This window comes from Falco cherrug, chromosome 4, assembly GCF_023634085.1.
Source record: "Falco cherrug isolate bFalChe1 chromosome 4, bFalChe1.pri, whole genome shotgun sequence".
Taxonomy (NCBI): domain Eukaryota; kingdom Metazoa; phylum Chordata; class Aves; order Falconiformes; family Falconidae; genus Falco; species Falco cherrug.
The window spans coordinates 26125995-26152676 of record NC_073700.1 but is presented as its reverse complement, the minus strand read 5'-3'; the positions used below and the strand labels follow the sequence as shown (position 1 = coordinate 26152676).

The following is a 26682-nucleotide window of genomic DNA, read 5'->3' as shown; positions in this document are numbered from 1 at the left end:
AAAACGGGAATGGTGCTGGAGCAGTCAAACCACCGGCTCTGCTCCTGCTGGCTCAGGCATAGGGAGATCAGGCAGCGCTCCCCACAGCCTGCTTAGCTGGCTCCTGCTGCAGCGGAGCTTAGCGCAAGAAGTCTGAAAAACAAGCTGCATCTCGCAAGCAGGGTGCCCTCCCCACAGATTTTAACAGCAAGCCAGCCAACACTTAAGAAATTTATGCCCTGCCTGATCTGAGGCACAGGAAGGAAGCAAAACCCTCTATAAAACATGGTGACAGGATTACTGCGTTCCACTCTGTGCTGTACTCAAAAAAGCAAATCCCAGCCCACGCCAAGAGCCCTGCACAGCTCTGGGATGTGAATCAGAGAAACATACTCCAGAGCTTGGATTTCCTTCCCTGATACTGCACGTGAGGAGTAAAGATGATAAACACAAACTGCATCCCTAACTCCCGGAATTTCCACACAATACAGCTGCACCAAAGTTAGCAGAAAAGAAACTACAAAATAAGGCAATGCCAGGGGAAAGCAGGTTTGTAAGTTTAATGTGAATTCAAGTAGAGGCTTAAAAACCGCTTGGAAGTTGTTACAGAGTTTTGAAGCATGATTGACACCTTCACCAGTACATTTCAGCGTACGTGAACAGAGGTAATGGTGCCCTCGTACAGCAAGCAGTACCCGGCAGGGACAGCTCACTGCCTGAACGAGGCTCAATGCCTCTCCTGGCATTCACTACTTCACTTGACGTATTCTGAAATTATAAGCACCAGATACAGGAACTGAATCAAAGAACATGGTTAAGTCAGACCCTCCCTGCAGTAAATCCATAAATGTCCATTTCCACGTTACCCAGATAATGTGAAAGTTCTACCTCTCGTAAGTTCACACAGTCACAGCCTTCCAGCTGGAGAAAGGAAAAGGGAAGAGATTATCCGTGCTTCCTTACACAATTCCCGAGTTACAAGTGAACACCCTTTTACAAGGTCAGCTAATATTCTGGTAACACTGAAAGACAATATGCACGGTTATTGCTGTACAAACAAGGTGTTTCGAGTGTCTGAGTGGAAGGAAATGGCATCAACGCACTGCTAGAGCTGTTCCGCTGAACAGTGGGAGATGAGGGAAGGCCAATGTTGAACTGCTGATAGCGGAATCTATGGAATAAAAGCATGTTATTTGCATATATAATTTTTCCCTTAATTCTGTAATGCAAAAGCTTTCAACTGTGGCCTTCAATTCAGCCAGCATAAAAACATACCCCGCAGCCTGAGCTGTGCACCACCCAAGCCCACCTAAAGTTCAGAACAAAATCATCACCTGAGCAAGCAAACACTCTTCTTCAGACAAGCAGCTGGTGCCAGGCCCCCACGCCAGACACACACGGAAGATATTAACCTCAGATAAAGGAAGCACGTGCCGCTGTCACACACAGCCAGTACTCTCACAGGATTGTTTTGGTGGAAAGCTGTATTGCGTATTGCATCCATCCCTTGTGGACTGAGCATGAATTCAGATTCTGCAGCTAAAGCCAGGGCAAGCGGCTGTTTTGAGGCTGAGGGAAGTACAAGAACTGGTTTGGTACTAATCAGTCCCGTTATTTCTGGGAAGCAGCAGTAGTGAAGGACAGTCCTATATGGTTAAGACTTTCTGCTTTACCAAATGCAAAAGCTTAGGAGAATTAAATCTACTGTGATCAGTGAAATACATTCCTCTTATCCTCCCTTCTGGAAAACAAGATATATTATCATATACTATACTTAAATTTATAATTTAAATATATTCTCAATATATATTTAGAATTCAGGGTAGTTCCTGTATGTACATGTACTTTATACATACATCCAACACCTGGACAAATACAGAAGACACCGTTTGTATTTTGTGAGTGGAATCCTCCTAATCTGCATGACAAGTGCAATTTGCAATGGTCAAACAAAGGAGACAGATTTCAGTTTCTGTGACCTGATGCTTGCAGCGGGCTGTACTGCTAAAATAGGACCCCATCCAGGAAGAAACAAAAAAACAGATCAACCTAAGGCCAAACACTAGTTCTGCCAGCCACCGCAAGCGTTTACAAACACAGCTGCTAAGGTACTACACACTCCAAGAGTCATTTCCCTGAATAAACCAGACTGAGCCACAGCCTGAGTCCAGGTGAGGACACACCGCAAGATGTTAGGTTTTTTTCCTCAGATCCACCAGCTCTAGTTTCTTCAACTCAGTCTAGAGGACAATGTGACATCAAGTATCACAGACATTTGGATAGATGTGTTGCTTGGAATTTAAAATAAAGCCCCAAGCCCCCAAGACTTGGGTGACACTATAATGCCCTCCTTGTTTCAAAGTGCATTTAAAGACCGAGATGTAAACAAAATCATATCCAGAGGACAGAAAGGTTAAAAAGCTAAGGGTTGCTAATGCTGGGTGGTATTCTAGTGAGTACGTTACTGTCACAAGGTGATTAACAGGGGCCCTAATCGCGGTACCGCTGCAGAGGCTGCAAGCATTTTGCTATACTAATCCCCCAGCGCTGGGAGAAGGTCAGCTATGCTATCGACATAGTAATCGGGAACCAGGCTCTGCCGGGCAGGACAGTCGCTCTCCTGGTGACCCTTCACTTCATCCAGCGTGGTGACCCCGGTTAGCGTCAGCAGGGTGGTGAGCCCACAGCTATTGCCCATCAGGATGTCTGTGTCCAGCCGATCTCCCACCATGATGGTACGAGTGGGATCGATGTCAAACTCGCTTGCCACGCAATCAAACATGTACCGGTTGGGCTTTCCCACGATGAATGCCTCGCGCTGGGCTGCAGTCTCCACTGCTTTTACCAGGCACCCAGTCCCTAGGAAGAGAACAGCAGACATTGATTAGGGACTGCAGAAGACTCTTGGCATCTGCAGGAGCCGGTGCAAAACCGCATCATGCTTTAGGAGCGCAATGCCTCAGCTTCACAGACAGGAAAGGCGGAGGAATGGGTTAGTCCTGAGAGACGCGGTGCGTGAAACCTGCCAGGAGGCTGTGACAGTCCCACATCAAGATCAGAAAGGAACCACTATTCCCCAGGAAAGGCTCAACAAGGATTTTCCCTCTTTCGGGCGATGAGAAGGGGAAGCCCAGGCCCCGGGCCCAACGCACCGGGGATGGCAGTGCCGCCCTCGAGCGGGAGGCGGTGGTCGCGGTTGGTACCGACGAGCAGGCAGTCGGGGCCGCCGCGCAGGAGGTAGCGCAGGGCCTGGCACAGCTTGGCGTAGCTGAAATGCTCGTCGAACCCAACGAGGACGGCACGCACGGCAGGGTCCAGGGGCGCCTGGGCCCAGTCGGCGGGCGCGGGGCCGGGCAGGGCGGCGGGGCCGGGCCCCAGGTGCGGGACGCCGACGGCCTCCAGCTCGGCGGCCAGCGCGGGGCTGCCCAGCACGTAGGCGGCGGCGCCGAGCGGCAGGGCCTGGCGCAGGTAGCGGGCGGCGCAGTAGGCCGAGCCGAAGACGTGGCGCGGCTCGGCGGGCGGGAAGCCCAGCCGCCGCAGCTTCTCCGTGTAGGCCGCGCGCGTCCGGCTGCTGTTGTTGGTCACGTAGCAGAGCCGCTTCCCCGCCGCCGCCAGCCGGCCCAGCGCCGCCGCCGCGCCACCCACGGCCGCCTCGCCCCGCCACAGCACGCCGTCGCAGTCGAAGAGCAGCGTGTCGGCGGCGCCCAGCACGGCCCGAGCCGCGTCGGCCTCCAGCCGCCGGCACCGCCGCGGCCCGCCGCCCGCCATGGCCACCCCGCCGCGCCTCAGCCGAGTGTCCGCCCTCCCGCCGCTCCTATTGGCCGTGCCGCGCCCGAGCCGCGTCCCCATTGGCCGGCGGAGGCGGTCCCGACCCCCCCGCCGAGGGCCGGCGCCCGGCGTCCTCTCCCGCCCCTCCGCACGACGGGGCTCTCCCCGCTCTCATTGGCCACCCGCCCCACCGGCCCGCCCCCCGCGGGTTGCCATTGGCCAGCAGCGCGCGGTCACCCCAGGCGCTCCGCGACCTATTGGGCCACCCGCGCCGCCCCGGGGGATCGTTAGGTAACTCGTTAGGCTCCGGTCCGTCCGGGAGCGGGGGTCAGAGGTCACGGGGGGGCCCCGCGGGGCCCCGGCACCAACGGCGCCCAACGGTGCCCGGGCCGCGATTGGCTCCGGAACCCTCCGCGCGGCGGCCGCGTTCCCCGCCGAGCCCCCGCGGCGGCCCGTCCCGCGGCACGCGGCCCGTTGTTATGACGACACGGCCGTAAAGCCGCCATCTTGGCGGTGCGGCTCGTTGCGACATGGAGGCCGCGATGGCAACGAGCGTGGGGCCGGCGGGGCTTACGGCAGCCGCGGCTGAGGAGCGGGAGGGGGCAGCGGCCGTGGGCTCCGGCCCCACCGCGCCGCCCGCCGGCCCTGCCGCCTTCCTCAGCCTCCCGGCGCCCTTCAGTGAGGAAGGTACCAGGCGCGGGGCGGGCCCCGGCCGGAGCCGAGGGGAAAGCGGGGCCTGGAGGGCGGCGAGGCCCGCGGAGGCGCCCGAGGGGGCCCGGCCCGGCGGAACCGGCCCCGGCGGCGCTTGGCGCGGGGCGACGGGGGTCCTGGCGGGGCCGGTGCTGCCAGTGGGGGTCGGGGGGGCGGCTGGCGCCGGGTCTCCGTCCTTCTCTGCGCCCCGGCCCTCCGGGCTGCGGGAGCGGAGCTCCGGGGGCGATGGCTCCGCTCCCCCCCGCCAGAAAGCGCCTCGCTGCCGGCGCGGAGCCCCCTTCGGTCCCCCGGGGCCCGTTCCCCGCCCCAGGCCCGTCCCGCCGGGCGAGGGAGCTCACCGGGACAAGCACAGCCGAAGTTTTCCGTGTAAACACTACTCGTTGATTAACAGGTGTCCTATTTTCTTAAACCGATGACTGAATTTTAAATCGTAGATGAAGATGATGTGCATAAGTGCGGTCGCTGCCAGTCGGAGTTCACCTCCTTGGAAGAATTTGTGCAACACAAATTACAAAAGGTCTGCCAGCGAGCTCCCGAAGCTCTTGCTGCTGCATCAGCAGGTCTCCTCAACCAAGAAGTACAAAAGGTGACAGCAGGCTTCTCCTCAAGCCGTGGCTGAAAATAATTAGGATGCAACGGTCTGTTGGGTTGGAGGGGAGAGAACAGAACGCAATGTTTTTAAAGGTAATAAAACTTTTCTGCTAAAATGTTGTCTGTTGCAGCAGGTCGTTCCTTCTGTTGAGGAGTCGATAACTGTTGCTCATATAGTCGTCGAAGCATCTTCAATAGCAGAGGAAATCAGCAACGCATCTGCTATAGTAGGTGAGCTTTGAGATGCTTGCCTTTATACCCCTGCTGGGTTAGGAACTCACTTGCTCGTCCAGTGGCCTCTTCTGTTCCGTTTTGTGCTGCAGCTGAGTATGTGGCACCTCCGTGCGACAGAGCACTGGGACTTGGGACTGAGCGTTTCCTCAGAGATGTGAGAGAGGCATCCCTCGGCCAGCTTTGCCACTCTCCGCATTAATACAAATGAGATTTAAAACTTTTCCAGAAGAATCCATTCTAATAATGATGCTCCAACAATGAGAACTTTGCAAAGACCCATGTTCCAGCTTTAAAGTACCTGGCTTTCCTTCCTGCTGCATGAAATGCTGAAACAGTAAATTGATCTAGCTGTGCAAAGCTCTCTTCTGTAAAGAACATAACTGTTTTCCTATCCTTTTCCCAGGTAGTGGGCACATCAAAGAAGTCATTGTTGCAGGAGACCACGTTTTCGAAAACCCAAATGGTCACATAGATGGGGAAGTCACTGAAGAGCAAGGCAACCCTGACGACCAGGAGCAGGATATTTCCACAGAACTGATAAAGGTTAAGCTGCTGGTCAACAAAGAAGGGCGATATGTATGCGAGTTATGTCAGAAGACATTTAAAACAGTAAGTATTGCTTGTACAGTGTTCGGGCTAGTGAGTTTTTTGGGCTAGCTGTTAACTAAGATATCTCAAGACTTGATAACAATGTGTTTTCCTACTGCATGCTGCACTTTCAAATGGGAAGTTCTGCTTTTGGAAGGAGCACTGTTATTTACAGTTGAAATGTAAAACCCTTAACTGCTGGAACATCTTTTAAAATGAAATTCTTTCCATAGGCCAGCATCCTCAAAGCTCACATGATTACTCACAGCAGCAGAAAGGACTATGAATGTAAACTTTGTGGGACTTCCTTCAGGACAAAAGGGTCTCTGATTCGACACCATCGGCGTCACACTGGTAAGACTGTTCTCCAAAATAAGAGCTCCTCATTGCTGGAGTGCGAGTGTGCTCTTGTGTGGTTATCCATTTCTCTTCCAGTGGAATTTGTTGTTGTTTTCTATCTGCTGCCCTGAGACTGTTGAGCTCCCCAATGTTTGGGTGCTGGGAGGCAGTGTGCGGTTTGGGGATAAGCACAGTCTGCTCACTGTAGAAAGGTGGAAGCATTTTTCTAGCAGTCTGTCGCATAAAGCTAATACTGGCAGTGGTCCGTTTAATACTGTTGGGTTTTGATTCTTGTAATTTCCAGATGAAAGACCTTACAAATGCAAGAAATGTGGGAAAAGCTTCCGGGAATCAGGAGCTTTGACTCGGCACCTGAAATCTCTGACACCCTGCACTGAAAAAATTCGTTTCAACATGAACAAAGAAATAGTAGTCAATAAAGATGATTTGCCAACAGGTCAGTGATGCTGTTAGTGCCTGCCGTGCATCTGATAAAACCAAGCATGCTCCCAGCGCTTGAACTGTAATTTTTTTCTCAGCTATAAAAAAATTTTCTGTGGTATTCAGTTTATATCTTTCATACAGGAAAAAAGTGGTTTATAGAGCTAAATTATTAATCTGAAGCACATGTAGCCAGGCATTGAGTGTGAAGAACATTTGTTACTCTGGTACAAAGCCAGCTTTAACGGGCACCTCATATTCCAAGATGCGTTTTTTGTAGGGCAAAAACTGCAAACTGATGAGGGGTGGCAGTACACAGAGTGATTCATTGTGCTGCTTTTCTTGAAGGATCCTGCAGTTCAAACGCAGACACTGTTTCATCAATAGCAAGTGAATCCATCGAGACCTCACCCGTCATTCATCTTGTGACGGATGCAAAAGGCAACGTTCTTCACGAAGTCCACGTCCAAATGCAGGAACTTCCTGTTGTAGATGCGAAATCCCTGGACCAAGATGTGAGTGTTGTTCCTCTTAAATAACCCTTCGCATGTTTTCTGTGAAGAAGTATTCTGAAGTATTTTACCTCATGAACAAAATTTTCTTAGGTGCTGAGAATAAATCTGTGTGGTGGAAGTAAATGGTTAATTTGCTTCTCTTTCATCTGAGAACATGGAAGGCACTCCGCTCTGACCTTGTCTGGCCATCTGCTGTTGCTGTGTATCTTAGCAGCACGTGTTTAGCATACAGGGGGATGCATAGGGTTTGTCACCCCGTACTGGATGATAGAGAAGGTGAGAGGGTGTTTTTGTTGACTGTTCCCTGCCGCAAGACACTGCGGTAGGAACAAAGGCTTATCATCCCCTGGACTGTATGCTTTCAGAATACAGATTCACCTCATCTTCCTCCCCCGTCCAAGGTCATTCTCTTGTTGATCTTTCAACCCTGTATCACAACATTAGACACCCTAGGAAGAATGGCTTTGTAGCAACATGCTGTTAAAAAAAAAAAAAAAAGGGGGGTTGTGTATTTGCTGTACCAATTACTGGACTCTATCCCTTCAGCAGTCGCATCCTGAGGAGCTGCCGTGTGAGGGGGAAGTGAACAGTGAGAATCTGCTGAGGCAGGCCATGAGGAATTCGGGTATTGTGATAGAGAGAGTCGCTATGGAGGAAATGCAAAAGCCAGATGAGCCTGCTGTAGCTGCTACAGAAGAACTAGAAAACGAAGTGGTGGAGGCAGAAGAGGAGCCATGTGGGGAACAATGTGTTGAAGTAGAACAAGCAGAGTCTGTAAGTTTGCATTCCATAAAGAGATTAAAAAAATTAATCTTTCTTGCCCGCACTTGGTTGCGGACGGCACTGTTAGGCTCACCACCCTGCATGTTATCCATCAGCTCTCCCTGTGCCTTGCGTCCGTTTTTATTGTTACGTTTTTCCACGTATGCTTTAAGTGTGTTAGTACACGCACATGCTCGCTCTCCCTCCTGTTAACAATATAAATACCTTTCTTGTCAAAGCTGGAGTATTTTAATTGGGAATTTGGTTAGCAATACTTATTGTACGTGCCAGTACAAAAAGCACTTATGTTATATCATTTTCTTTCCAATAGACAGATGCAGAAAGAACAAATGGGTACAAAAATTATGTTTGCCCTCACTGTAATGAAGCCTTCAGTGAAGCTACTGCCCTTGAAACACACATCAAAGGTCATTTAGGTAAAGTTCTGCTGCTTATGCTGTTGTCTAAAATGCGCTGTGTTTTACTATGACCTTAAGCATAGCGCAGCTTGCTTTGTTTCAGATTCCTTGCCTTTACGTGGCCGTTAGCCATGCAAAATCAATTGCTTACATACTAATATGAAAAGGTTGAGTTTGAGCTCTAGAATAGAGGGTGAAAGAAAAAAATGTTTCCATGTTTTGGGGCTTACACTGCATACTTGAAAGCAGAATTTTGTGAAGAGGCCAATAAAAAGGTTAGCAAGGCAGAACAGGCTGAGCAGGCTGGAACTGCTGCTTGAAAGGCACCAATGTAAGAGCAACGTTTGAGCAGAATTCACTTTTGAACGAGACAAAGTTCATATACGCAGTTGAAAATGTAATTTCATTCCTTCCCTGGGTTAATTTTTTTGTAAGAATTTAGTTATAGCATGTGTGAGATACTTGCTCCTGTATCAACCATGCATATTCTCTCTCTCTCTCTCTAGATTACAAGCCTTTTAAGTGTGACGAGTGTGGCAAAGAGTTCACAAAGGGCTACCTGCTAAAAAAGCATCAAGAGGTGCACGTGAATGAACGGCGTTTCCGCTGTGGAGAGTGTGGCAAGCTCTACAAGACCATTGCACATGTGAAGGGGCATCGGAGAGTGCATTCTGATGAGCGGCCGTATTCCTGTCCAAAGTGTGGCAAGCGGTACAAGACAAAGGTGTGCCTCTGCCTCCCTCACAACAGACTTGCCTTCAGGTTTTCCTTTCCAGAGCCAGGGTTTGGGAGAAGTTGGGAGGCTTTGCTTTTGAAAGAAAAAATGCCAGCTCCCAGCTGCTTAATGAGCTGAAGCTCCAGAAGGAGGTTTTGTTTTAGTAGGGAAAAGAGGGACAGTCTTAATAAAACTTCCACATTTGTGAAGAAACTTCTTTCGTGTGTGGAAAAAATTACATAATAATAACAAAAAAAAATCTTTATTGTGTCTTACATGGGAAGAAGTCCTCAAAGGTGTTGACTTTTCCCTGGGAATCTAAAATACTGCTTGCTAGAGTTTGTCATTCCCTTCAGCTGCCTTTCTCTTGCTTCTCTCTTTGTACAGAATGCTCAGCAAGTTCATTTCCGTACGCACTTAGAGGATAAGCCTTATGTCTGTCAGTACTGCAGTCGGGGCTTTCGGGAAAAGGGCTCGCTGGTCCGTCACATCCGCCATCACACGGGAGAAAAGCCTTTTAAGTGTTACAAGTGCGGGCGAGGGTTTGCAGAGCACGGTACTCTCAACAGGCACTTAAAAACCAAAGGTGAGGGGTGTGTGTGTTTTGTTCTAGGGCTGGGTTTGGACAAGCTGCTTTTTGGCTCAATGGTAATGATTTTTAGAGTGGATGTAACCTGCATGCGAGGCCATTTGTTTATCTGCATCTCAGTTGCTGCATTATATTTTCTTTCATCTACATCAATGAGTATTTCTATTGTGATCTTTCTGACCAAAAATGATGCTGAACAAACAGCCATGAACCAGTTCTAATATAAAATCTAGATCATCTAAAGAGAAAGATAACCAAAACAGAATTTGCATTAAGAATCTAACTGCAGGAGTGCTGTGGGCTCTCTGCTCTAAACTCTGGCTGAAGTGGTCTGTGCAGTGTCCCTAATGGGCAAGACAGACCTTACACTGTACAAGACTCTACTCTGAACTGTGAAGTGGTTCTGTTCCAGGGCTATACACAAAGGAGGAAACAAATGTTTTTGCAAAGCATTGCCAGAGAGCGCTTGATTTCTGTGTTGGGGAATAGGTGAGAGGACTGTCAAACTTAGGATGTGGCACACAGTGTTATGGCTGAACTTGACCATTGGTTTGTTGGGGTGTTTTTTGCATTAAATTAATATTAATTTTGGGGATTTATGAAATCCTGTAAAAATACAAAGTGTGGATGTTCTGTGAGGAAAATGTCTTCAGTAGAGTTAAGTTCTCACAGATAATCATTTCATTGGATTAGTTGTGCTGGACCTGCTGCTCCTTTAGCTCCTAAGCACAGATCTTCAAACTTCTTCAGGTAGTGATGATGATGTATTTAGATTGCAAGAAGCAATACAAGCAATACCCAAGAGAAAAAAAAAAGTTTCCTAGGTAAATACTGAAATGTAATGCATAAGCAGAAAAGATACGTGACTTACAATATACTGAAAGTCTTCCTGCATGTTCTTCACATATGGCTTTTGCAATCCCTTATGGTTTTATGCATCTGAATTTAGTTGTCTACTTTTTGAAGCTACACAGTTGCTCTGCTCGAGGTTCAGTTCCTTTGCTCTTCTAGGCAATGAAATAGCCTAGAATGAAATAGCCTCTTCTAGGCCATTACTTGGCCTGTTTTGGTGGGATGAGAGCCTGTTGTCTGACTGCTGCTCACTTGTCAGCGGCACCTTGTTAAAGGGGTCTCGTTTGTGCTGCATAGTATTTTCCAGGTGGTCCTATATTTGAGATGGTTATGAACAATTATGTTTTTCTGGCATTTGGAATACCATTCAGGTGGCTGCCTCCTTGCTTTGAAAGAGGTGGAAGAAGTGATGGTGTCTGAGGAAAGTCAGTCAGCTGACAACTTAGCTGCAACAGTCATTTCTGAAGATCCTCACACTGTGCTGGTAGAGTTTTCTTCAGTGGTGGCGGACACTCAGGAATACATCATTGAGGTAAGAAGTGCGGCATACAGCCATCTCATTCTGAACTGAGCATGGTATTTTGTTAGTAAAAACGGCAGTTGTGCATGTTCCTCATCTAGGCTTTTGGGAGAAGGTAAAACGGGATCTAGCCAATGCTACCCCTGCCTGCACAACCCTAGGAATAAACAGAACTAATCTTGTTCAGAAAGAGAGCACTTGGAGCCTACTTCACCACCCTTCTGAAGTCCTGCGTGTAATGTAGGCAGGAAAATGAGACTGCAGGGAAGACTGACAGTAGTTCATCAGAAGGCTGAGACAAAACTTCTGACCATATCAGATTTTATGTCCTTGCAAACTTGCTTCAGTTTTCCTTCAACATTTACCTACTCTTTTCTTCCACTTCTATTTAGCTGATTTTGTCCAAAATAACCTCTGTTGGTTTTTAACTGGCTGTGGCCGCCAAACAATGAACTGCGGATTTCTCTTTCTCCCTCTTTGTGACAAAGAGCCAGTGTACTCATCCGTGCAGAATAACACAGTTCATTTATTGAGTCCCTTTAGTGCTGCCATAGTTTTTCTCCAACAGAAAAATCGGCCAGTCAGCTGAGTCCTGCTGAGAGATGTTCTATTTCAGTTATTTGTAAGCACTTTGCATTGCTTCTAAGTAGCTCTCAATAATGGGATTTGGAGGGAATTTCAGGGAGTTGTCTTCAGAGTACCTACAGCATCATGGGGGGAACAGAAAGACTTTTGTAAGAGATCTTAGTGTCCGTTATCTTGGTACTAAAAGATTTTTTTGCAATAATCTAAAAGGAATCATCATATTTTGTCTTTCAAGACTGCTACTGAAGACATGGAGACCAGTGAAGCTACTGAAATAATAGAGGGAACAAGACATGAGGTAAAGCAGCTACATAAACTGTTATTTTGGGTACTTGCTGTAGATGGAATTAATCAGTTTTTGTGTCTGAAAGTCATGCTAAATAAACCCAGCTTCAAATAATTAATTTACTGACCTCGTAGTTTTGCAGACTGTCTGTATAAAAACATAATAATGGTCATACTGGGTTTGACTGAGTTCCATTAACCTCACATCCTCTCGGTGATGGTGGCTTGTTACTTCCATGGCTTCGTACATGACAGTGTAGCTGCCAGCTGAGTAGAACTGTACAATAACATTTAAGCCATGAGGAAATGATCCTCTGAAGGCATTCCTGAATGCTAGAAATAATGGTTGGTGCAAAGTCAGAGGCTGGCTTAGGCTCCTGAATTGCATTCAGCCAGTTTAAATGTCAGAGTGTGCTTTGTTAAGATTTTTCTATAAACAGTAGTTTGACTTTCTGTAGGAAGTACTCCGCAAAAATCTTCAGTGACATGTTCTAGGAGTCTGCTGTTCTTGGGGTGATGAGGGCTTCAGAGAACAGCTGGCGGAAATTAGAATTAAATGCTGTTTGTTGCACTGCCCTGCTGGTCATCAAGCACTGTTTCTAGTGATGATAATTGTACTTCTAACAGAGTACAATACACCAAGAAATGATGTGGCCTCTTTTCTCTTCAATTAGGTTGACAGCCACATTATGAAGGTTGTGCAACAAATAGTAAATCAAGCAAACTCTGGTCACCAGATCATTGTACAGAATGTCACTGTGGCAGAAAACTCTGAAGTCACCACAGATGCTGCAGACACCATCACCATTGCGACCCCTGAAAGCCTCACGGAGCAGGTCGCAATGACACTGGCTTCTGCCATCGGAGAAGGAACAGTGCTGACTACAGAGGGGAGCATCGAGACAGAAGAAGCAACGGTGACAATGGTGGCATCGGAGGATATTGAAATAATGGAACATGCAGGAGAGTTTGTGATTGCTTCCCAGGAGGGGGAGGTGGAAGTCCAGACTGTGATTGTGTAATGAACAGCATGCAGCTAGTGACAGATGTTAATGTAAAACTGACTGTTTTTCTCCAGTTTGGGGAATTTGATCAGTCTGAAGTTTGCCGTTATAATTGTTCAGAGAGCAGGGGAGAGAATGCTTCTATAGTTAAGTGTCTTAACAGGATGGTACAGCCCCAAGATATTTTCTGTTTAAAATGGAAATAACAGTAGTTAAAAACCTCTGCATGGTTATACTGTGGAAGTGACTGATATGCCATGTTTGACAGTCTCAATATTTTGTACAGCTGCCTCAAATAAAGGAAGATCCTTTGCAAAGCATTTACCTCTGACCACAGGACAGTAGTGTTCTGGTGTTTAAAAGGATTCTGAAAGTGAAGCAAATACATAAGGTCTCATAAGAGACTACTTAATCATATGCATTTAAAACAAAGAAAACCAAACCTAAGGAGTTCTGGTGTGCATTCACCACCACTCAGAAACTTTCATGCCTTTAACCTCACTACTTTAGTCCTCCTAAGGCATGGTACTGCAGTATTCTTTTATTTTATATCCTGGACAAGTAGCCTTACGTACTGGTCTATGACAGAATGCATCATTGTACCCTTGCAATGCCAGACAGGCTACTCTGAGAGCTAGTCTGTTGGTGTGTAAAGCCATATTGTATATGATTTTTTTTAAAACCATATATGGATTTTTAATTGCATATTGTACAGATTCAGCATGTAAATAAATACATTTTTAAAAATAAAGTTATTTAAAGTTCTTACTATATTTTTCCAATTTCTACTCTATTATCATTCAAATGGAAGAATTTCTAGAAGCAGAGAGGAACAGGGCCACTTAACATTGTGCTTAAGAAGCCTCATTGTTGGGTAAGTCAAACACGTTTTTTTTTTCCAGAACAAGCACAAGCCTCTAAAAGCAGCCAGTACATCTATGCTTTGGAATCTTTGAAGTGAGCCCTAGTTAGAGGGATTTCAGGCGGCCAGTTGCATAGCTCCAAGTTTACTTCTGTCTTCCAGTGTTAAAAAACCCCTCTGCCTTTTGGCATTCACCTAGAGAATCCCCCTAGAGAAGCTGAAGATGTGCTACTGCTGGTTTTGAAGTGGCCTGTTCAGTGATTACAGGTGGGCAGCCCTAGAAACGGCCTCAGCAACTCTTAACTTCCCCTGCTACAAAATGGCCAAAATACAAAGAAGTGCCTAAGACATGGCTGAGCCTCTCATTGTTCAATATATCTGTTCTGATACCCTTTTCAGGGTGCTGAAATTCTGTCTGGAAGTCTACCATTTTCATGACTCAAAGGCTGAAATGGCATTGTATTTTGTACAAGCTGAAAATAGGTATCAAGGAAGAGATTTTGTAGATAAGGTGAAGTAGCACTTGCAGTCATTCCCTTTCTGCAATTAAGGTCCTCCATACTAGTACAAATGTGCAGTAGAACATGGTTTCTGCAGGTTGTAACAGTAATGGTGTTTTTTTCAGCTAAATACATGCAACCTATTCTACATACTGTTAATAATGGGTTAATCATTTTCCAAAGATACTCACTAAAAGATGAAGCTTCCTCAAAGCTCACAGCAGGTCTTTGTTAGCTTCCCTTGCAAGTGCACACACAAAGATTCGCTTCAGTAAGATGGACCAAATTTGCCTCTCCATACCAGCGAATTCACTACTGGTCCCTCTAACAAACAAGAGGACTAAGCTTAACCTCAGAGATCTCACCAAGTGAAGTATCTTAAATGGCACTCTGCTGAGGCTTCGTTAATCAGAATACTGCAGTCAGCTGTGAGTTACTATTTTCCTGCAGGGAGAAAAGAAAAAATGAATAATTGGCAAATAAGTGCCACTTCCACATGTGCAACACTGCTATATTCCTGTAAAGTCTCCTGCAGGAAGACCTACTTCAGATGTACCAAAGTAACTTAGGCACTCAGTCTTCCTGTTAGACAGTGGTATATATTATGCAGGATACAGAACAGTAACCATAAAACCCCCCAACAGTTCCCTGTGTATGCGTTCCTTAGTCAAACCTAACTCTAGCGCAGCTTGTTTCTGTGCTGAGATTGTGTCTGAAAAGACTTAACAAGCCACTGTCACGACTGGTACCAGTAGTGTTACAGATAAACTTGGAAGAACTCTAGCTTTGAAGACCGTTTGGCTTTATCAAAAAATAGTTTCCAATTACTGAACTGAAATACAGCGATCTTTTACAAAAGTTGTTTGGGGCATCAAAGCACACTGCTGAAATAAAGTCTTACAAAAAGTTTAAAGATGCACATATGAACAATAATATCTTCATGCGTTCTTCCTTTCCAACGCTGTAGGAGGCTTAAAGATCTCCTTTAAATTCATCCAGATTCCTTTAGAATAAAGGTTTTTGTAGACAACTCCTCTGTCATAAGGCTGCAATGTTACATGGTGGGAACAACCGTATCTTCTGGATTTATGCCATTCGTTGGAAGTTTGGTTGGTTAAGGCCAAATACAGATTGAAACAGCAGTATGCACCCAGAACGAGCGTGAGAAGAATAACAAAACCAAGCATGAAGACAATCCTAGGAAAAGTCAAGAAAAGGTGCTGCAAAGAAAGAAAATAATAACTTAGTTAAAAGGCTGGAGCATTAAATTACGTGGAGGCAAGTGACCACTGTAACATGCTGGCTGAAACGCGCATCCATACGCACACCTAACTGTGGAGCCCCAGCGATAAGGTCACAGCCCTATGGACCATTCCTAATTGAATCTCTGAGTACACCATGCAGATTTCCAGCAATTTGTTTTCTCGCAAGCCTTGATGGTATGTGGGAGTATTTTCTACGTCCATCTATTTCTGAATGTTTTTATTTCATATTAGAGATCTGCTTGTTTGTTTTTTGTTGTTTTTTAAATTTAAAAGAATCATTAATGCAGATCATCTCAAAACAAACTGCCAAATGAAGAAGCTACAAGCTGGTACAACTTCAGGTTTTGCTGACATGATACTGTTTAAGCAGCTCTTTTCTGAATTAAAATTCCCATGCTGCAGAGTGCTAATGGTACTGTTCAAACATAAGCAAACATTCCCTGACCAAGATCCCTTTATAAAAGTCCACAGCTGAAACACCTGTTGTCTAGGCTGAGGAAAAGATAAAGCATTTACTACTTATTACCTCATTGCCATACTACAGAAAGGGACGAGGGGATCAAAATGCAAATGACTCAAGTACTAGACAGACTCAAAGTCACCCTTTGCTTGTATGTGAGAAAAAACATTCAAGTATCTAAATTCCAGGATAGCAGGGTCGTGTTTTATTGTCTCCATGAAGATACCTCAAGGATTGTCAATTGTTTCCTAAATGTTACTGCAGTAGATGGTCATTGGAATGATCTTTATGAATCTTTATGAACCAGATCTGCTGAGTGAAAGCAGACTGGAGACAAAACTCCATGGAGAATGGAATTTAAAAATTCCCATCTTTTTAAAGTATTCTGCAATGGTAGTTTTCTAAAATTAATAAGCTGTGTGGAGTTGGTAAAAAAATCCTGTAGTCTGTCCACATCCTGCCTGTGACAACTGGTGGACTTAGAAGATCCCTGAAAGCAAACACTGGGAGAAACCTTTTTATAAGCTAATAACCCAGCCAGCTTAAACTTACCTGAATGAGGAACAGAATCTCAACAGCATGCTCTTGTCCTTGGTCATCAATGTAACTCCCATACATCATATTTGACAGCAGCACCACTTGGATGAGAAACGCTGTTGTGATGACTGCAATGGTTGCAGCCATGGCAGTCAGTGTGAAGAGGTAAAGGAAGAAATACTTCGCATTGAAGGAGCCGATGCAGTTGTTGACCCACACACAGTGGTGATCAAAACGATGTACACACGTACTGCAGAAACCTGATGGGGAGCGAGTGGCAAGACAGTTCAGTTACTTACGTAATCAATTTGGTTTTTACACAGTTTAGGATAGTTTTTCATCTGAAAAAAACTGAGAGTTGTGGTCATGATTTAGCTGATAGCTTTTTAAGGAAACACATTTAATTTCAATTGCACATCATAAAAAACCCAATACTAAAAATAAAGACATGTATCTGCAGCTCAAAGACTTTGGTTTCTCTGAAAGTACTGCCTGGCAAAGCATGTGAAAGGTACAGGTTGTAGCTCCCAGCATTTAGATGCTAACAGCAAATCCTGCAAAAACAAAAAAACCCCCACAAAATCCTGAACTCAGGTCTTGACAGGTGATAATTTTTTATTAAACTTCTAGAGGCTCAAAAGCTTGCCTGTTCCTGACCCAACTGACACCCTCAGAACTGGTAATTTCTGTGAAAAGAAACAGCAGCAAAACAGTTCCATGGATGGGGAAAGGGCAGCTGTGATCTGAACCCCAGTAAAATGAACACAATCCTGTGTGCATCGAGCTAGGTAACAGAACAGATGTAGTGTGAACTGCAGTTATCGAGGGAGAATTAATTTGGGGAAGTATCAGTGTTATGCTTATCAAGGAAGTTAAGATTCTTACGGCAATGTTTTGATCTGGCTGGCTTCTCCATGTTGCACGTAGGACACACGATGCCTTTCTGAAATAATACACCATCGTATGGATAAATCTTAACTAATGATGCATGATTCGATTTTGTTATTATACCTGTGAAAGAAACAAGAAAAATAGTAAAAGTAACAGTGTTTGTAGCATTTTTTAGGTTCCGTTTTCAAACAGCTATAGCTCACAATCAGCATGAGCTTACCAGGATTAGCCCGGGAGCAGAGAATGAAACAGCCCACGTTCCCAGCCAGCAGCAGGTAGGGCAGCAGCAGGAGGAGGAGGTGGAACTGCAGCTCCTCACAGTAAACAAAAACTTCCCATGTGTATTCCCCATACACTGCAGCTTGCAAGAGTATGTGCAGGGCAACAAACAAAGAGCTTCTGTAACAGAAAGGGCACAGACTATTTAATACTCAGCATTCTGATTAACAGGTCAAGTACACTCAGAGGTGATCAGCAAAGACTTTCCAAATCAAGGAGACACCTCTTTTAGGTTTTCAGGCCAGCATGGATTGCATATTAATAGTGTTTTCTCCCTCCAATAGCTTCTTCTTCTCTTCTTCCCACATACACTCCTTTAAATATGCCAGCTAAATTCACTTCCATTATTGGCATGTCCTTTGGATTTTTTTTCAGTAGAGTCAAGTACAGTCTCATAATCACTTGGTGCTGACAAAGCACGCCACAGCAATAGGCCACAAAACATTCTGCCAGAAGACATTTGCTGTGTGCTGCTCTGAGAGCAAATAAAACCCCAGTAAAAGGTAATTTAAAAAAACCCAAACCTGTAAAAATATAAGCAGCTGTTACGAAATAAGCGTGGCAGGAGGTTAGCAATGGCAAACACTAGTTCCAGCCTGTCGGCACACTACAGCTTTGGCAAGGCATGTTGCAGAACCGTTTGGCACAGACGTTTGTTTGGGATGCATCATACTGAGCAACAGCTTGCAGCAGCCTGGCAAATAGACGCTCACACAAGCCACGCATTAGGAAAGCAATGTTGACTTATGACAGCTCTCCGCATTATATATCACTTTGCTGGACTTTTATTATGAGTTTTCAATAACTAGTGATGTGTACTTTACTACAGCAGGAAGTCTGTTGCAGACAAGCTCTGCTCTACTGCTCTCTCCAACACTATTTCTGTGTGCAATCCAGCAGGATCCTGCAGTCTCCTCCCAACAGCAGGGCTGCAAGAAGGTACCCTCAAGCGCTACATCTCACTGGACTTCTGCATGAACTGAAAAATCTCTCGCTTGAATGAGGTGACGCAGTCAAAGGGTGCGTGTGGAGGATCAAAGTGCCTCCAGCGCACAGCGTAATCTAGCAATGACAACTACACCAGGCTCATCAGATAATTGCTCTGTTGCTGACTGCACATTTGACAGTGTAGCCACTCTCTCCTGGGCCATGTTAGCAGCAGAGAATCTGCACAGCAGGCAACAAAACAACTGCAGCACATGTTCAACAGCTGTAGATGTTACGCCCCTGAAGTGTCTGTCATATTGGAGTCGCTGCCCCCAGAGGAAAGGTATTTAAATAATTCCTGAAGCAGATCCTAAAGCACTGAAGTTTACAGCACACTACAAAATTCACCTTAATACAGCAGGCTGCACGTTGGCAGCTGCGCAGCTTCCGCTTGAGCCACCTGGACATCCAAGCTGCTGGACTAAGACTAATGGGATTTGAGAGAGAGGATGGGGATTGCTAGCTCTGTCTAAACTCAACCTGCAGCTGCCACCGAATCTGTTGTAATTCTCATGTGGATGCGGTCTCCCACCAGCGTGACCAACATCTGTTACACTGGAAGCTTCTGAGCCACATTATCTTGATTTGTCAATATGTTCAAATGTTTCAGGGTACCATGTTCTGCACAATAAGCAAAGAACAGAAAGACAACAGTGTAGCAAGAAGGGAATCTGTAATCCCTGACAAGCACCCCTAACGAGGATGGGTAGCTAAGGATAACACTGAAAGCTCTGATGGTGCCAAGAGGTCACCAACAGTAACCAGAAATACTAGTAAAAAATAATGTCAAAAGCATAAAAAAAATCCCACCAGTGAATACCTTGTGTGGAAGAGCCTGTGAAGCACCCTCTGTGTCACACTCTGGAGCTGTGAGGGGATTACAAATGACAATACCTGAAGCAAATGAAAACACTGTGTTATCTATTGCTTCTGCCTTGTGGAAAGTTCAAATAAAAATACAAGTCACCTAATCCCTCAGTTACATATCTGTAGCCATATAACCAGGAAGGAAGCTCATTTTCAGGGATATCTGAGCTCCTAAGAATACAGACAGGTTTGTTGCTGGGGTTTTCAAAACGGGAGTGAGGTTCCATATTCTCAGGAGCCCTAATGGCACAAACAAATGTATCTGGGTTAATGTGTGAAAGTTGTAAGGAGCTTATATCGGGTTATGGACTGGGTAACTGGTTAAGCAGGGGATAGAACTGAGCAATTTATGAACTACAATATGCTTCATCAGGTCATCTGACAGATGCAAGAGGAGATAAAAAAAGGAATAAAGCCTGCTATCCTCCAGAAACAGGAAAAAAACCCCCACAACTCAACCAAAAAGCAAACAAAACCCAGCAAACCCAAAAAATCAGTTTCTTCAACTACAGCTATGATCCAATTTGATAACTCTGTGTCTATCTAATTGCTGTTAATGAGAAGAAAACTGCCTGTCTTCATTCAGTGAAATCCTCAGCAATAGTCTGCAACTGTGGAATTGTTTGACTCTCCTGTTAAGAGGATGACAGATCTCTATAGCAACATGCTGCTCCATCAGTGGTGGAGGAATTAGAGCAGCTGAGCCTATTTCTATCTGACATGGAAAGAAAATATGCGGTGAGAGCTTCTTGTCTCAGATGTGAAAGAGCAGAAGGCAAAAAGCATATGTGAAGTTGAGAAGATGTTAAATATTTTTCTTTTAACTGTTATGCCTTGTATCAGCAGTTCAAGTGACAAGTATCTTTAAAGAGAGGCTGTGTACTGCAATAGGAAATACATAACTAGACGGAAACGCAACCTGCATGCAATTGCAAAATTCAAGTTTAAGTTAACTGTAGACTACAGTCTAACATTACCTTCAATATCTGTTATCCCCCCCCATACAGTACAGAAATCCCCTGTATTTCAGCCATTTCTTACGCCAAAGCAAAAAGCTCTTACAAATACGGTTTGTGCTTGTGGTGATGATGAAAGTAGGAGAGAGTGAGAAAACCTGTACAATGAATACAACCATCTCGCACGACTGAACCGCTGGCAGCAAGGAAAACAGACTGGGGGTGGAAGCTGACTTGCCACAGAGCTAGAAACAGCTGCGCTCTGTGCAAGTTAATTATTTCATATTGCTCACAATAAATACTTTAAAGTATCTTACAGGAGTGAAGTCAAACAATGTCAAATTCCAGGTTTATACGCTTCAATAATTACAGTCAGAAATTCATTTAAAATAGCATCTAGAGAAACTATTTAGGATTACCTATATTTATTTTGTGCGTACAAGAATCAATTACATTTCTCCAGACTGACTTTGCATTACGGCAGTATTTTAATTGCTGATTGTTAGCATGTATCATAGAAGCAGCTATTAAGAAATGCAGGAAAATAATAAATTTCCTCTGCACAATGATCTACGTGTCCATAAAGCAAAATAAAAAGAAAGTATAATACCAGTAATAAAACTCAAAGTCTATTTAGACTCATGTAAACAGCACTAAATATTATTTACAATTTCAATGATAATTCTCCCTTCCAAGAGTTCTTCATTCAGACACAGCCCAACAGACAGAAAAACAAGCTAGTGCATTTTCAATTAATTGCCCGTTTTTTACAGTAAAATGCCAATTCTTATTAGTCTTTTAAAGCTCTTTATTCCTCCCACTTACTTAGGATACAACAGCCTGCAACATCATTACAGACTCACATTACAGAGCTTCCCCTAAAATATTTCCTACCAGTTACAAGTCTCCCTTTTTTATTCCTCAAACCTCCCTCCACCTTCTTGCTGTTAATGACAGCAGCAAATACCAAAAAACTGCAAATACTCAGATACTTGGGCTCTCATTATTATTTAATTTCTCAAAGCTGACATGTTATGGTGCCACCAAACAATGCACTTCTAGCACTGTGAGAAGTCCGGTCCTTACTACTACCCTGTGGTGACCGCAGCCAGCCAGGCTGGCACAGGCAGGAACAGGAGCTGTGAGATGCAAATGGCTTTTTACTGCGTGCTTGGGCATGATTTCATCTGCCGAAAGGAAGCGTATTTCTATTTCCAATCCCAATTAGCACTTACTTGAGAGCAGTTGTCAAAATAGGATGAAATATACTGTCTCCTCACTCTAACCACACATATTAGCATCTTTTATGGAGGTGACACACAGCAGTTGCACTAATTTCAGCACAACGAAGCAGGGCAGACCACCAGAGCAGGAGATGAGCACCGCTCTGGAAGCTCAGCTCTTTACCTGGCTTGCACCATTGACACTTCTTGCGAGGAAACTCTCCTTCCTTCCCGAGCAGATGCAGAGCAGGCCAACAGCAGCAAGAACTAAACACAAGTAAATCAAGAAGAGCGTCAGAAAGTCCATCCTGAGCCCTGCAACTGACAGAAGCGGCTGCTCAGTGCCTCGGTGCCAGCCCCCAGCAGTGCCCGGGCCCAGCCGCGCTGCCCACCGCTTGGCTGGAACCGGGGAGCGGCGCAGCCGGCGCACCCCGCTCCCCCACGGGGACACCGCAGTTATTTCAGTGTTCTACCTATTTCTGCACGGCCCGGGACCCTGCCACGGGGCACCCTACTGAGAGAGGGGCTGGGTGTCCGCTGGGCCAAGGGCCGGGGCCTGCAGCGGGGCCTGCAGCTGGGGCGGCCCGAGCCCCGCCGCCCAGCCAAGCCCGGGCACCGCCGGCGGGGCCCAGCACCGCGCCGGGAAGGGGAGGACGCTGCCAGGGGCCTGCAGCCTCCGAGCCCCACCGCCGGGCAGCAGGAGCCCGGGGTGACCCGGCGGCACGGTGGGGGCCTGCGGGGCGTCGAAGGCGCCGCTACTGAGGGACCCGGGGGGAGGGCGCCGGCCCGGGACGCAGCGGGGGCAGAACGGGGCCGCCGCTTCTGTCAGCCTCCCGGCGGCAGGGGGCGCACTCGCCGCCCCGCCCGAGGCCGCCCAGCCGATCGCCGAGTCCCCCGGCCGCTCGGGGATCGGCGGCCGCAGCGCCTGGCGCCACGCGGAAGCGGGGGCCGGCCCTCGCCCGGGCCTGCCCCGGCGGAGCAGCTGGGGTGGCGGCTGCCGCGGGCACCGGCAGGGCAGCGCGGGTGCTGCGCGAGCCGTTCAGAAGGTCCGTTTTCAAGGTCGCTGCCTCCCTGTGGCCCGGCGGCCCGGGGGAGGCCCTGCCCCGGGCTGAAGGGAGCTGCTTGGCGGCCGCAGGCCGGGCCCAGCCCTGGGCAGCGCCTCTGCAAATGGAGCGAGAAATCAGTCGTGGGCTCCTGAAGGAGCTGAGGCTGCTGGGCAGAGACGTTTGTTCTGGCCCTCTTCCTTCCCCCGCAGCAGAAAGTGAAGATTAAAGCGGTAGAAATAAAAGCTAAATAATTTTGATAAATCCCAGAGTTGTGTGTAGAGTTCTTACCATCCTGGGCAGCTCATTACCGTGTGAGTTGAGTGCCGCTGTTGTGCTGTTTTCTTCTGTTCCCAGAGGATCTGTGTGACATGCCAACTGGCATGGCACAGCTTGTGTGATTTCTAAGGAATTTGCAAAAATTTCTTCAGATTTCTTGCCGTTGGTGAAACCTCTAAAGCAAAATCCTTTTGTCTCCTACAGGAGCTCTGAGCATTATATTCTTATCTAATCCGGAGCCTCGTGTCACACCATCACGTCGCACATGCTGCAAGAAGTAGGGGAAAGTTTGCTCTAGTACATGCAGGGATCTCACCTAGAACCAGGCTGAGGTGAACTAAAGCTGCAGGAGATAAAGGTCCTGTGCCGGTTCCTTACGTGGCGTGGCTGTCAACTGAAACCGGCCCCGCAGCTGGCGCGGTCCATGCTCTCTGGAGCGCCGCGACCGATTGGGTTACGGTGCCTGGTTAGAATTTGCCATAGAAACTCAGCCAGTTGCTGCTGCCAGGTAACTGATCCAAAAGCTTCGAAACTGCTGTGATGATTTTGCCAGCTCTGGGTCCCAGTCTGCTGCTGGCTGGATCTCGGGCACGGCAGGTAAGCCCTTTGAGGGGTGCTCGGGTAGCTTTGGCACCAAGAGGAAATTAATTGGTTTGGCTGAGACACAGTGGCAGGAGGTGAGGTTGAGTTTCAGGAAGGGGACCTTTTTTTCCCTGGTAAGTTCTTGGCCCCCAGTGCACCAAACCAGAACCTGGTGAGAGAGAAATGAAGGCAAAATATTGCTGGGGCACAGCCACCCCAGAGTGCAGCCTGAGGCACTTTGCTCCTGATGGAGGACATAGTGAAAAAGCCATTTTTTCCCTTCCCACTGATGCAGCAAAATTTCTGTACTGCTTCAGGTAGGCTGGAGGTTTGTTTGGGACATTGGATGTAACCTGGCAAGTCTGCCTGCACAGAAGGGGCCCTGGGATGGGGGGCTGGCAGCTGTGTGGGCATGAAGCTGTTTATTTGTCTGTGGACAGGCAGGTTTGTACACTGCGGTCCGTGCACCCAGCATGGAGCTGCCTGCACTATTGGCAGGAGCTGCAGTGAGTGCTGCCGAGCAGGGCACCAGCACCAGTGCTGCTGAGGGGCTCCATCCACTCTTAGTGGCCTTATATGCTGTGCTCAAGGACAAAACAGTCAGCAAACACTTTAATAGCAGGTTGAGGCTGGGAGATTAAGCTCATTCAATTTAAGTGCTGTGAAAATCAGAAAGTCTTGTCTGATCAGAGTCTAGCAGAAGGTCTTCAAGGAAACAAACTTTTCATTAGCTTGGAATCCCATAACTAGTTTCTTGCCAGGATTAAAATTCGCTGTTTTAAAGTAGTCAAGTCAAAAATGGAGGGAAAAGAACCAATTACTTCACTTGCTGGAAAAAAAAAAGTATCCATTGGAGTTTTTGCCTGCCTGTCTGGGCCGTGAATAGTGACGAAGATGGACTGACGTTTTGTATGAAGGTGTGTGCACTTCTGCATCAACACGGGAGGGCAGTGCACGCTCCCTGCAACGCCCACCTGTGGATCTCAGCTGCTGAGGAGATTTGTGTTTGTGCAGGACCTGTGAGAAGGGACCCATGTCCTGTCTCTAGCAGAGCATCACTGACACCAGAGCTGGAGAGGACAGGAGGAGCAGGTCTCCAAGTCCCTCGCAGCAGACATGTATGAGCATGAAGGGCACGAGCGAGAGGAAGACCTTCCATTGCACCGTGCTCACCTTCAGGCTGCGCCAACCAGGTCCCTGCAGCTCTCCTTCGTAAGGCTTTACCCAGTCCCTTACCAAGTCTCCCAGCTTTCCTGGGGAGGTTGTTTCCCATCCAGCCCAGCGCTGCTGACAGCTCAGCCTGTGCCAGTGCCCAGGGAGGACTGGATTGCTGTGTGGTCCTTGATGGGATGCAGAAGGCCCCTCCCGCTGGTGCCCTGCAGCAGGATATGTAATACCCTAAAACCTCTTAAGCCCTAAGCCCTGAGATCCCTACGTGCTGAGGAAGCAGAGGAGAAAATCAGAAATAGCAGCTTAATGAACAGTCGGTGCCAGCATGGGGGGTCTCTGCTGTGAAATGCTCTCAGCTGCTTCCTGCTGTGAGGACCCCCACTCCTCCGCAGCCTGGCTGGGGAGGATCTGGTGAACCCTGGAGAAGTTGGTCCAGAATCCCAAATCCTTGCAGCAAGCAGAAGGTTGTTTGGCAGATGCATACTCCCAGAAATTCTGGTGTCCCACTCAAATAGCTGGTGGTGGGGTCAACGAGGTCTCGGCACATCCAGCTGCTGTTTGGCAGTGGTGATGGCATGCTGCGTCTCTGCTGCTTTTTGCAAAGTGCTGTCGCTTCAGATTTGCCCTGTGGGTGAGGGATTTCTCTCCACAGGCACTAATCTGTTTTACCTCCTTCCAGCTCCTAATTCCCCCCAGATCTGCAGGCTCAGGTCAGCACCAGACTCAGCCAGGACCAGCACAGCAGTTAGTCTGTCCATGCTTCTCTTTGTGATGGAAATAAATTAGGAAAGGAAGAGGCAGGAAGGACCTTTCTGTGCCTGGTTGGTGCTGGCTCAGAGCAGCTGTAAGGGCACAGGGCTCAAGTAAGAAGCCTGGGAAGGGGCAGCCACCCTCTGCCCCGGCTCTACTCCAGCACCGTGGCACAGCAGCCGTTTTGCCCACCCCTGGACTGCTGCTACATGCGAGGGCTGTGCCCCCAGCACCCCGGGGGCTGCAGCGAGGACGCGGGAGTTGGAGAGATGCCCCTGGGAGCCCTGCGGGTAGGTGGGACGCACTTCCAGGGGTGATGGAGGAGAATCGAGAAAGCCTCAACCCCTTAGTGGGACAAACCTGCTGCTGGTGAGAGCCCGCCAGGCTCGCTTGGATGGCCGCAGACTTCTGTAAGTGCTTGAGCCGTAGGGTGTAGAGGTGGAAAGGGGTGATGCAGCTCCCTGCAGCAAGGCGATGGCCGCTGCTCTGCCAGGCTTCGCTGTGGAGCTCAGCCCACAGCGGCTGCACTGGGGCCGTCTTGGTGCTTACTGGGCTCTTGCTGGAGCCTTCAAAACTTGTGCTTTGCTGCCTCAGGGATCCCCTGGTGTTTGGTCACAGATGGATTTCATCCTGCTGTTGCCAGACTTGCCCATGCTTCACTCTCAACACCTCCCCTTCGGTCCTCAACATCTGTACCTGTTAACAGGGGCAACAGCTGTGTTTCCTCTTTGAGTAACAACAGTAACAGTAATCCCTGATTTTTATGTAGCATTTTAATCAGCACTGCTGTACAAAGGAGGACAAGACTATTACACTTACAGCTTTAGTGACAGTATATTGCTTGGTCCTTTTTAATATTTCCTTATGAAGGCGGCACTTCTAGTGCCCTCTGTAATACAGCCTTGAGTAGCTGTTTGCCAGAGCAGGTTCAGGTTATTGATACAGATTTCTGCAGTAATGCTGTGTTCCCTGCCCATCCTCACGATTCTGCTCTCAGAGCAAGCTGGTCGGTATTATCTCTGCTGAAAATGGTCATGAGAAGAGTTCCTTTAACCTCCCTGGCCTACAGTAAGGTATTAAAGAATGTTTTCAGCAGTTCTGAATTTTGACCAAGATTTCCTAGGTCTCAAAGGA

The 26682-nt window shown here is 47.4% G+C and overlaps 4 protein-coding genes across 11 annotated transcripts in view; 2 read left to right on the top strand and 2 right to left on the bottom strand.

Annotated features, from left to right (window-relative positions):
• Positions 1-524: 524 nt before the first annotated feature.
• PGP (phosphoglycolate phosphatase) lies at positions 525-3788 on the bottom strand. Its single transcript, XM_027812458.2, has 2 exons — positions 3132-3788; positions 525-2838 (listed from the first exon to the last, which is right to left on the bottom strand). The coding sequence occupies exons 1-2, from the start codon at positions 3745-3747 to the stop codon at positions 2513-2515; spliced, it is 942 nt and encodes a 313-aa protein (XP_027668259.2). The 5' UTR covers positions 3748-3788; the 3' UTR covers positions 525-2512.
• Positions 3789-4074: 286 nt separating this feature from the next.
• Positions 4075-13670, top strand: E4F1 (E4F transcription factor 1). Of its 3 annotated transcripts, none has more exons than XM_055708769.1 (14): positions 4075-4434; positions 4893-5044; positions 5181-5280; positions 5687-5892; positions 6105-6225; positions 6515-6667; positions 7000-7166; positions 7716-7940; positions 8260-8365; positions 8854-9071; positions 9450-9648; positions 10875-11035; positions 11844-11906; positions 12568-13670. In XM_055708769.1, the coding sequence occupies exons 1-14, from the start codon at positions 4278-4280 to the stop codon at positions 12913-12915; spliced, it is 2376 nt and encodes a 791-aa protein (XP_055564744.1). In that variant the 5' UTR covers positions 4075-4277; the 3' UTR covers positions 12916-13670. The 3 variants fall into 3 exon arrangements, with proteins under 3 accessions (XP_055564744.1, XP_055564742.1, XP_055564741.1); XM_055708767.1 differs by having other exon boundaries at positions 4077-4434; positions 5184-5280; positions 7713-7940; XM_055708766.1 differs by having other exon boundaries at positions 4077-4434; positions 7713-7940.
• A 1368-nt stretch (positions 13671-15038) lies between these two features.
• Positions 15039-22521, bottom strand: ZDHHC4 (zinc finger DHHC-type palmitoyltransferase 4). 4 transcript variants are annotated; one of them, XM_055708771.1, is made up of 7 exons: positions 22198-22343; positions 21909-22045; positions 19499-19572; positions 17633-17811; positions 17407-17532; positions 16537-16781; positions 15039-15479 (listed from the first exon to the last, which is right to left on the bottom strand). In XM_055708771.1, the coding sequence occupies exons 2-7, from the start codon at positions 22029-22031 to the stop codon at positions 15198-15200; spliced, it is 1029 nt and encodes a 342-aa protein (XP_055564746.1). In that variant the 5' UTR covers positions 22032-22045; positions 22198-22343; the 3' UTR covers positions 15039-15197. The 4 variants fall into 4 exon arrangements, with proteins under 4 accessions (XP_055564746.1, XP_055564745.1, XP_027668275.1 ...); XM_055708770.1 differs by having other exon boundaries at positions 21909-22521; XM_027812474.2 differs by lacking the exons at positions 21909-22045; positions 22198-22343 and adding an exon at positions 21737-21902.
• Positions 22522-25521: 3000 nt separating this feature from the next.
• The window catches only part of GRID2IP (Grid2 interacting protein), a 46757-nt gene continuing 45596 nt past the window's right edge, over positions 25522-26682 (top strand). For all 3 annotated transcript variants that reach the window (XM_027812440.2, XM_027812443.2, XM_027812441.2), the window contains exon 1: positions 25522-25958. In XM_027812440.2, the coding sequence (XP_027668241.2) occupies positions 25943-25958 (16 nt within the window). In that variant the 5' untranslated portion in view covers positions 25522-25942. The remainder of the gene's footprint in view (positions 25959-26682) is intronic.